The following is an 11,095-nucleotide window of genomic DNA, read 5'->3' on the forward strand; positions in this document are numbered from 1 at the left end:
TGACCCTAGGCGACCCTAGGTTTAACCAACGCAAGGGTTAAATTGAGTAAAAACACGTAACAGCTTGAGTTACAGTATAAGTATGGTTAAAATAAGTGTGAAATCGGCTGAATTATGTTACAATTAGTGTGGAATGAGAGGAAATCTATGAAATAAGTTGAAATAAGTGTGAAATAAGTTGAAATAAGCTGAAATAAGTGTGAAATAGCTTGAAATAAGTTTGAAATAGGTGAAATTAGTTGAAATAAGTGAAATAAGTTGAAATAGATTTGAAATAAGTGAAATAAGTTTGAAATAAGTGAAATAACTTGAAATAAGTGAAATAACTTGAAATAAGTTGAAATAAGTTTGAAATAAGTGAAATAATTTGAATTTGAAATAACGGTGTACAAAATTTTCCCAAGTTGTTTCCCCCTCGGGCCGGCCGCCATGTTCGGGAAGGTATTTTCTTCCTCTTCTTTCTCCTAGCTCAAGTCGTCTATTCCGCGCCTGTTCTCCGACCCTCTGGCCGTCCGTCTCTCTCGCACGCTTACACGGACATGCCGCGAGGATTGTTTGGCGAGACAAGTCCGGAATTTGGGTCGCTGCACGATCTGTGACAGTTGCGCGTTGCGTCCACGGTAAACCGTCGCTAGGCGTTTTGTAAGACGCCAAGCCCGGCTAGCGAATGTGCCGGCACTGTCACATTGTGTCAGGTCGAGTAGGCGGAATTTTGTATCACTTTTGCTAGGTCTACCACATTTTTAAGAAGAACCGCTTATCTTCACGGGACCTCGTAACTGCTGCCAGTGGGCGGCTGTAGGCGACTGTGGTAACTCCAGTAGGCGATTTCGCCTAGAGCGCCCCGCCGCGCCGTCGCCCTCTGGCGGGACGCTCCCCAACTACGGATTCCTCCCCGCTCCAGCCTGCTCCAGCGTCTCTCTCCCTGAAGCGCGCGCGTCACTCACTCGTCATGTATTCACGGTCTCATCGAAAAACTATTTGAAGTGAACAACTTACTGGCCATAGGTGGCCTACTTCGCAACGCTTGAGAGCACAAAGGATGGGCAGGTAAGTGATAAACTCGTAGTATTCGTTTTATAAAAATAAACCTTGAAAGGCGAAAATCTTGTGAAATGTATAGAAGCGTACTTTGGCCTCGGTCCTGTTTCTTCCTATTTTGCTTAATATTACCCTTCAATTTGCCACAATCTGAATTTTTAATCCGAGAGCCTTTGCTTTGGTTTTAGAAAATGGTTTACCTTTGATAAATAAGTTTGCAACTAACCTGAAAAGTAAACATTCTGAAAACAGGAAACTAACCTTTACTCTAGCCAGGATAATGTAGTTTGTCCTCAAATATGTTTTTAAATACATGAGCGGGCAGAAGGCTTCCTATCTTATCTTGTTAGCAATATGTTATTAACTTTACTCTCATTTTATATAAAATTTAGCTGACTTTTGTCTTTGATGTTTGATTGTAGTTTATTTTTCTTGTTCTAGGCTTTCGATGAACAGAAGTCATGAAACTTGGCCTTCGATAAGGATACTGAACACCAGTTAATGTTATCACTTGCCCTAGCAGCTACCAAACAATGAAATTATTGTTTCATGGAATCAAATTGGCCCAGAGAACCTACAACTTTCCATCTTCTTATTTTGTGGGCTATATTAACAACATGTAAGTACAAGTTGCTCTCGTTGTATAAAAATGAGCTGACTTTTGTCTTTGGTGTTTGACTGTAATTTATTTTTCTTGTTCTAGGCTTCTGATGAAGAGAAGTCACGAAACTTGGCCTTCGATTAGGATACTGAACACCAGTTCATTGTTTTCTCTTGCCGCAGCGGCAATCAAACATAGAAATAATATTTTCTTGGATTCAAATTTGCCCAGACAACCTACAACAATCCATTTTCTTATTTTATGGGCTATTCAAGCAAAATGTAAGTACAAGTTTCTTTCATTTTATAAAAATTTTGCTGACTTTTTTCTTTTGTGTTTGAGTGTAATTTATTTTTCTTATTCTAGACTTCCGATCAAGAGAAGTCAGGAAACTTGGCCTTCGATAAGGATACTGAACACCAGTTTACTGTTTTCACTTGCCGCAGCAGCTACCAACTTTCATGGAATCAAATTGGCCCAGACAACCTACAACTTTCCATCTTATTTTGTGGTCTATTTTAGCAATATGTAAGTACAAGTTGCTCTCATTTTATAAATTGAGCTGACTTCTGCTTTTGGTGTTCGATTGTAAATTTATTTTCCTTGTTCTAGGCTTCCGATGAAGAGGAGTCATTTAAAAATAGAGGGACAATATTTAAGTGTTAAAATTATTTAGATGTCAATAAACCTAATTTTTTTTAATTTCCTGTTTACTTCCTCTTTTGTATCCTGAGCCAATGTACCAACTCAGCCAGCCTGGTCACGTGAACAGGACTGCCCACCCGGCTTGCCGGGGGACGGCCCGCCCGACTGCACATCATTGCCTGCCCGACTAGGCGAAATGTGGTAGAGGCTGCTGGCAGAAACGCCAGCTCCGACCAGCGCGCGCGGGAGGACGGCCGGGCGGTATGAAAAAATTCAGACTGGCGACTAGGCGGTTTTCCAAACCGCCTAGTCGAGTTGGACATCCACTAGGGCCAATGTGCTACTGTGACTTACCAGTCATGTAACAATTATGGCTAGGCGAAACCGCCTAGCGACGGTTTACCGTGTGGGCCTTGGACGTGCTCTGTTGTGCCGCCTCCACGCTGGAGGAGGTCTGCATTTTCGACCCCAGCGAGGAGCACCTTCTCGCGGTGCAAGGCATGCCTCGGCTGAGACGCATGCGTGTCAGCTCCAGGGCGCCTCGTTCTCACCGCTCTCGACGCTTGTGATGCCCAAGGCTCAGGGTGGGCCTCAAGTGGCTGAGCGTCGCCGGCCTGCCTCGGCCCACCCTGCTCTCGCTGCTCCAGGCCCTTAGTGCCTCCCTGGAGGTCCTGATCCTGGAGGCCGAGTTGCCGTCCGTGAGATCCTCCGTTCCCGGAGAGTGCCACAGTGGGCCTAGAGAACCCGTTGATGACTTGATCGACCTACTGGCTCAGTGCGATCTCCGCCTATCGCGGTCGTGTTGCGGAGGTACTGAGCAAGGGCCATTGGCAAAAGGGTTGCCGCGCACAGGGTGGGCACTACGCCTCATCCTGCCGGGCCACTGAGGTGCAGTGGCAGAAGTGTGCGAAGGTTCCGACGGAACTTTTTTAGAAACAGCAATTGTAAAATTTGTGAACCAAATCTTCGTATTAAATCTTTAAACCGTCTTATCTTTTCTTTTAGGATTACTGTTGTTGCAAATATTTTCTTTTCGAAGACTAAGTTTTTTAAAAAAATGAATCTCCTTATGGTTCAGGCTAGAACTGATTAAGGTAAAACAGTGTTAATGCTTTGTGCCACTACCCTCCTCATCGCGCTAGTGCGTTCGTCCACGCAATAAATTTGTTGAAAAAAAGGTTGAAAGTTGTTTTTATAATGACGTTGCGCCGGCCGCAGTACACTGCACAACGCGGAAGTGCGATGTAAATTACCCATCTGCATGCTTGTTAAACCTGGTGCACTTGGGTGCACGATCTCACACATGTTTTTTCGATGTTCTATGAATATACCTGTCCCCGGTGTACTTTCATGTTGTTTGTATAGTTGCGTCCGGTTTGCTTTGCATGATCTATGCATATGAGCAGCTGCCCTCTATCCTTGATGACGGCTTTGCACCCCTCCATAGTTTGTCTGACAGCTTGTGGTTCTAACACCATGTCTTCTTTTTCAGGCCCTGCGGTTGCCGGCCCTGCAGCGCACATCGTCGTCCAGAGGACCTTTCACTTCGACAGCTATGATACACGCGGACTCCCGCTTTACAAACCGCACGCTTCGAGTGAACGCGGAGGGCACCAGGACGGGAACCCATCCACTGCGGCGCAGGTGAGGGAGGCAATTCTAAAATCTCAAGCGCACACTCTCATTGTAGGAACGTGACACCACGTTACAACGAATGTGACAAAATTACCTTTCCTTTGAGCATTGTGCCTTATTCGTTTGAATGGAAATCAGTCATAAATGACCTTTTAACCCTCAAAATGTTACCTGGTTATAACTCATTTGCAGTATCGTTTTAAGTCGAAGTGTGTCCTTTTCCGACGAGTTATTGCGACTTATTCCCTGATTCCTGTTTTGTTCGCTTGATCAGGACATGCCAGAACTTGACAACTGCCATTCAAGCCTTGGCGACCTGACGATTCACTGTGAATTTAAAGTGAAGGAAGAGAAACTTGATGACCCTCACGATGTGGTCCAGAAGCAGGTCGATGAAGAAACCAATTCCAGGGGAAGGTCCTCTATGGTAAATATCGTCTTTTCATTAGAAAATGTTCGTGGTACGATTGTTCAACTCGTCCACTCCTTCTCTATTCTGTAGGAAAAGCTCCCTGCAACAGCGATGCCTGCAGTCCAGAAGGGCATTCTGGAGCTCGACTTTCAGGACCTGTATCGGTCTCTAAGAGGCCAAAGCCTACCAGCGAAGAAAGCAGCGTTAGCACTCTTGCGCCAGCAAGGAGGGGTGAGTCTGGAACGTGATGTCACACTCCGGGGTCCCAGTGCATTTATTCCACGCTTCGTAATGCAAAGAAAATGAAGGCATTGTAAAATCTACGAAGAAACGCTTCGTATTATGAAGCAGAGCTCTTCGTAATAGGAAGCATTTCTTCATAAAACGAAGCAATTCTTCAATGCCTATTTTCGTTTGAATTATGAAGAAAATAATTTGTAGACTTTGCAGTTTTTACTCACTATGCTGGGGTTGACACTTTACCTACAGAAAAGAAGTCTTCAAAGCATCAATTCGTAAAGAAGACGAAGGCGTTGTACTACGCAGAATTGCTTTGGATTATCAAGCAAAATCCTTCGTCTTACGAAGCATGTCTTCATGTTCCGAAGCAATAGAGCATTCTAGTCGTCGCCGATCGAAGAACAAAAAGAAGAACAAAACCGGAAGCCGGGAAGAATCGGAGTAGGTATCAAACCCGGTTCCAACGAGAAATGTCGACAAATATTTTTATTTCCTGAGTCAAAAACTGTTTGGAACAAACAAAAGTGCTTATGAAGGATATACGCCACAAAAAACTCAGAAACTAGTCCACTCACAGAAGTCTGGGAGGTTATGTGCCGGGGCCAGTTCCGGCTTTGTTCTTCTTCTTGTTCTTCGATCGGCGACGACTAGAATACTCTATTCTACTATGCCTTCGATTTCTTCCGTTACGAAGCAATTCCACAATGCCCTTATTTCCTTCGTAGTGACAAGGCAAATGCTTTCGTAGATTTTTTTCTAGCACCTCTTCCTTTTGACCCCCTTCGATGTGTGCAGGTTCGGCGGCTGACCAACGGGTTGTTCGGTGACAGCCCTGGCTTCGCCTTGGAGGTACTGCGCAGTGTCGCCCCTACACTTGAGGAGATTTCTGTTGAAGCCTCAGCAAAAGGCACTTTGAGGCTATACACGCCATGCCGCGACTACGGCGGATGGAGTGGAACATGTCGGCTCTCTCGTGCCTTCCGACGAGCAGCCCACGACGCTGCCCCTCTGCAGCACGACGGGGTCTCCAGTGGCTGCGGGTTGAAGGACTGCCCTGGTCTGCCCTGCTCTCGCTGCTGCACGCCCACCGCGCGTCGCTGGAGGTGCTCTGGCTGCACGTCGATACACCCAAAGCCCCCAAGAAGAGGTACCGTCCGCTGGCAGTGGACGACGACCTGCCGGCCTGCTGGTGCGGTGCGGCCTCCGCCTCTCTCGGCTCGTGCTGTGCAGGTCGCCCCGCCGCCACACGCTCTCGTCGTGCCGTGAACAGGTGGCCGCTGTGCGGCGCGTTCTGCCAAACACCCTGCTGCAGTGCAAGCATTGTGATAAGCTTGAGATGGAACCTTTCTAGAGCCGAGACCTGTGTATCAAAAATAATGTCTGTTAATGCAAATTTTGAATTGCACATTAAAGCTATCCGGCATCTATATGGTCTTCTCATTTTCCTACTTGATTTGAATAGTGAAACTTTGACACTGAGCTCATGGGCCAAGAGCAGTTCACTACGAGATCAAATGTGTACTCAGCTTTGGGAATGTAATTAAGCACACATCTGCGAGTGTACTTGACAAGCGCACATCCGGACACATCCACAGGAGTGTGTTGGAACAATAACACGTCTATAGGAGTACGTATGCTTTGACAAGCTCATAGGAGTGTGCTTGGCCTAGCACACTTCCGTTTCCCCCACACAGTAAACACTGAACGAAGAATCGCTTCGTATTACGAAGAAAATGAAGGCATTGCAATGCCTGTAAAATCTACGATGAAATACTTCGTGTTATGAAGCAAAATTATCTGGAGAGCTCAGGCAGGGTGGACTCTTGCGGCCGGAATTTCCTGCCCGGATTGGAGTCACATGCATCAAACTGACGCTGGCTGTCGAGAACAGTACAAGTACAACCCAAGAGTCGAACTTCCAAAGCAATGTGTCGTGAAAGCGCTTATGTGATATTGCAGCAAATTATAGACAGCCTTGATGCCATGTTGTTTGTCGAAGGGCTCGCTCTATCTATATAACGAAACCTGTCGGTGCGGGCAGCCAAGGAGCTCCAAGGAGTCGTTGTTTGGTCAACAAAAGATGTCTATCGCAATTTAGCTATTGGTTTACTGCACGGTACTTTTGTCTTTGAAAAGAAAAGTTTGATTGTAGTGTCTTTGTGTATGCTGTGCTCTGATAACCCTGCTTCACGCATGCGCAACATATTTTGCGTCCAAATCATGCCAGCCACCATATACACTGCAAACGGCTGAATTCCTGACACAAAAGCAGTACTTCGCAGAGTGTACGTTGGTTGACTCGTCCATCAGATATGCAACACTTTCCCCAGGGACACACAGTAAATTGAAATGGCAGAATCCGTAACGGTTGGGCACAGAAACCGCCAGTAAATGATTCTGAATTTGGTAGTCACAGAAACTGGCATGGGCTAACAGAAACTGACAAAGGCTCCACAGAAACTGAGATGGGCTCACAGAAACTGCTAAGGGGTTGCGGTCTCGCTGGCCAACCTAACCTCACTGTGTCTCTGAATGTTTTGTTGTTTTGGACATTATTTACATATATTGATGAGTGTGCATACTTTTTCTTGCTTTGACAAGTCTATAAATTAATATATTCCTTACGCGGTACATCTACACTCTTTATTTCCAATAATGTAACATCTCAAAGTCGCGAGGTGGAGGGAATCGCAATTGACGATTACGGTGCAGTGTTGTCCGGATTCCGTGGCGAGTGCACGGATTCCGTCGCCTGTGTGCAGAATGGGTTTGCCGTTGGCGGTTTGGTGCAAAACCGCCCCGGATCTATTTACTGTCAGTTTCTGCGATTTGGGGCTCTCAGACCACTACAGATTCTGCCATTTCAATTTACTGTGCACTGTGGCAAAAAGGTACGGAAAATCCTGTTAATTTTTTTGCCAGGATTCTCCGTAGCCCTCTTATCAATATTCTCCGTAGGCTCTTACAGTATTCTCCGTAGGGCCGCACAGTATTCTCTGTAAATCGCACAGTCTTCTCCGTAGGACCTCGAAGACTGTATAGTCCTACGGAGATCACTGTGCGGTCCTACGGAGAATACTGTGCGGTCCTACAGAAAATACTGTAAGAGCCTACGGAGAATATTGATAAGGGGCCTACGGAGAATTACCACAAGCTGTTTACAGAATTTTCCGTAGCTTTTTGCCACAGTGGACCGGGCACCAAATATCCTCGCATGCACTCTTAAAACCTTACGAAGTATTTTGAGCATACATATAACAAACTAATGAACTTTGTTATACGAAGAAATAGTTCGTAGATTACGAAGTATTTTTTGTAAGCTTATGTTGCTCAAAATACTTTGTTATACAAACTACTTTCTTTGTAAGGCCCAAAATAGTTGGTAAGGTTTTCTCAGTGGTGACTGTTTTCTTTTTCGGCTATGCTTTCTATGCTTTTTATGGAATGCTGTGTTCCTTGTTTGGTGGTGGCTCTGCACTCCTTTGCTGGGAATGGCAGCACCTCTCCACGCAGCCTAGCGGTACTCACTCCGTCGTTCTTTCCAGGTTCTAGTGCACGCCACATCGCCGTCAAGGAGGAAGCTTTCAGTGTGGACTGCTTTGGGCAAGGCGCCGCCCTGCCGCCCCAGCCACAGTTCTGCAGCGAGCAGGGCGCGAGTGGCAGCCAATCCAGTGGGGCACAGGTGGGGGGAAACGAGAAAAATCAGCTGAGAAATAGTCATATTTGTCTTAACATGTATTGTTCGATGCGGGGCATGCCAAAACCCTGAGGACGGTGATTCAAGCCATGGTGACGTGTCGATTCGTGGGGAAATTTTAAAGTGGAGGCAGAGAATCCGGATGAGCCTGACCACCCGACCACGATGCAAAACGATGCCGAGGTAGGCTCGAAAGATGGGGTTTTTTCGTGTCCTTCAAGACGCTGTGTGGCATTTTAGTTTATAGGAAATTCATCTCTGTTCCACAGTTGGTGGTTGCTGCAGTTCCTGCTGTTCAGGTGAGCTTCGAGGAGCTCAACTTGTAGACCTGAGTCACAAAAGTCAGACAGAGAAGGAAGCCGTGTTACAGCGCTTGCGCCAGGAAGGGGTGAGTGCGAAAGGTCGCAATCAGGAGTCGCATGTGTGTGGGGATGCGTTCGATAATGAAAGATGAAAGGTCGATGAAGGCATTGTCTTATTTTCTCTTCCAAGCTGGTCGCTGAAGCCAAAAGCTGGTAGTGGTTGTGAATTTTCAGTCCCAGTTAGCTTTAAAAAGTACCAAGAAATGATTTCCTTGCTCCAAGCAAACAGCGCCTCAAAGTCCCGGAAGGGAACCGTCTTCGATACGAACGATTTGGTTTGGGTTTTGCAAGAACATAAGCGAATGATTTACTTTGTTGGCTAAGAAGTTGTCTTTTTCTTCGTACCCTCAAAGAACAGTCAAGGAATACACTGTGACAGCCAAATAAGCCTCCCTTTTTTTTTCTGGCACGCATCACTGTGACAGAAAGCTACGGAAAAATTTCCCCTTTAAACCCCCGTAATAATTCTCCCTAGCGGCTAGTAGGTAAATTATTTACTATCGTTGAGGACAGTTTGGGGTATTTTAGTCAAATACTCCGTTGCCTACGTCAATTTAAAGAAAAGTGCCCATTGTGCTTCACCTTCCCTTAGTCTTTAAAATGAACAAAATTGTACAAGGAAATACACATATTGTTGCTGCTTAAAAAAAAAATACGTAATCAAAAGGGCAAAAAGTCAATAATGGAGAGAAAAAGTCAATACGAGTCTTAGAGTGTAGACCACATTTGGTGTGGTCTTTCTTTCCATGTAAAGGAACATGGTCTAGACCACACTAACAGATGCGGCCAAAACGGCACCCAATTGTCCGCACCAGTTGGTGTGGTCCAGACCACGCCCAGAGACCATAAAAAGGTCATGTTGACGTCAAGTGAGCTAAAATTGTTAAATTTCGAGGTGTGAATCACTAGTGTACTCATGTGTACCGCCCGTACTCAGTGTACTCACAAGTTTTGAAAGGGCGAAACTCTGTAGTTTTTTGACCGATTCATCGTTGGGTTACGTTTAAAACGCTAAATAAAGCCTTGAAACGTTCAAAATTGTGACATTTTTAAGTAAAGCAAGGTGTACTCACCCGTACTCATGTACTCATGTGTAGACCAGAACGATGAGTGATTCACCCCTCGTTAAATTTAGTGACGCTCTGCATCAGTGATCCCTCATGACTAGAATTTGACTGGGTATTTTGTGTCAAATTCACAACATAAGATACCATCAATTCCTTAAAAGGATATCAATCGACATGCACTCACTGTTAAAAAATTTTGCTGAAAATTCAGACTTTTTTGACTGAAGTAAATATGCAGAACATCCTACTGAAAATTCAGACTAAATCCTGGTCTGAAATTTTCAGACTTACACAAGTCTTAACCTTTCAGACAGGTCGTAGTCTGAAAAATTCAGACAAAATTGTCTCAATTACTAGATTGTTTTGTCTGAAAGTGGCAGCAGGAAATTTTCTCGTAACTCGGTGAAATGATAATGTTCGCATCCGAACCTCAAAGGAGAGACGTACTTCAAGGAACCGTCTAGGTAAAAAATTGAGTGTAGTGCAATGTCCCCGATGTGGGACACTTCCCTGCACTCATCTGGAGCTGGCATGACGCACCCTAGGGAACGACGGCACGGAGCCAACCGCGAGAGGTAACTTCAAATGTCAATTGTTAAACTCGCGCGTTTGCTACAGATATAAATTTGGTATGGGAGCGTGTGTTTCGTCATAGCCAATAGAGTGATGGCCATTTCGGGTTCAAAATATTAAAAATTTAACAGAAAAAACGTTTTTAACAACAGCAGGCTCTTTACCGACACTGGCGCCACCTAGCGGAGAGAAAAAAGCTTTCGTTTTTTCTGAAGTCCCCGAAACGGAGTCGGATTAAATTGAATGTAAGACTGATTGTGAGTTAACCCAATGTTAGGTTGGAAGAAAGTTGTCCAATTTTCTTATTTTTAACATATTTCAGAAAGTAGTCTGAAATTTGAAATTCAGACTCTTGAGGGCTGGGAAGTCTGACGCAAGTTCATATGAATTTTGAGAATGAGTACAAATATTAAGACACTTCGAGTCTGAATTAAGCTTTCAGACAAAGCGTTTAAGAACTAAGACAAAAACTCTGATTTTTCAGAACTAAGTCTGATTTACAGATTCAGACCGCTAAGTCTGACAAAATTGGTCTGAATTTTCAGAATTTTTTTAACAGTGCTTGACGTCAAAAATCGCTGACTTTGACCGTCGGCAATGATTTCATCTTAGTCACTTATCATTTGGCAGCATCATGACCTTCCTCTGTTCTTGAGGCGCTTGGATTTTTAGTGATTCCCACATGGCCTCGGGCAATTAGTGTACCCTTCCCATAATATGCCGTGTTGTGTGCGCAGGTTCGGCGGTTTGCCAACTTCACGTGCTACTAGGGGTTTCCCCTCTTGGTCTCTGGAGGGGAGGTTTTGCGTATTGCTGCCCCGA

General features: G+C 45.1%; 2 protein-coding genes and 1 long non-coding RNA gene across 3 annotated transcripts in view; all 3 read left to right on the forward strand.

Moving 5' to 3' along the window:
* Window positions 1–11,095, forward strand: part of LOC117645691 (protein numb) — a 54,154-nt gene that overhangs the window by 12,588 nt on the left and 30,471 nt on the right. The window lies entirely within an intron of this gene.
* LOC117645697 lies at window positions 686–2,341 on the forward strand. Its single transcript, XM_034386029.1, has 5 exons — window positions 686–1,050; window positions 1,483–1,660; window positions 1,745–1,923; window positions 2,009–2,170; window positions 2,255–2,341. Exons 2-4 carry the CDS (start codon window positions 1,575–1,577, stop codon window positions 2,047–2,049), a joined length of 306 nt encoding a protein of 101 aa, XP_034241920.1. The 5' UTR covers window positions 686–1,050; window positions 1,483–1,574; the 3' UTR covers window positions 2,050–2,170; window positions 2,255–2,341.
* Window positions 8,390–11,051, forward strand: LOC117645699. The gene is made up of 3 exons (XR_004587742.1): window positions 8,390–8,454; window positions 8,541–8,659; window positions 11,011–11,051. It is a non-coding gene; the product is annotated as an uncharacterized LOC117645699 (long non-coding RNA).

The sequence above is a fragment of the Thrips palmi genome, unplaced genomic scaffold, assembly GCF_012932325.1.
Source record: "Thrips palmi isolate BJ-2018 unplaced genomic scaffold, TpBJ-2018v1 HiC_scaffold_19, whole genome shotgun sequence".
Classification (NCBI taxonomy): Eukaryota; Metazoa; Arthropoda; class Insecta; order Thysanoptera; family Thripidae; genus Thrips; species Thrips palmi.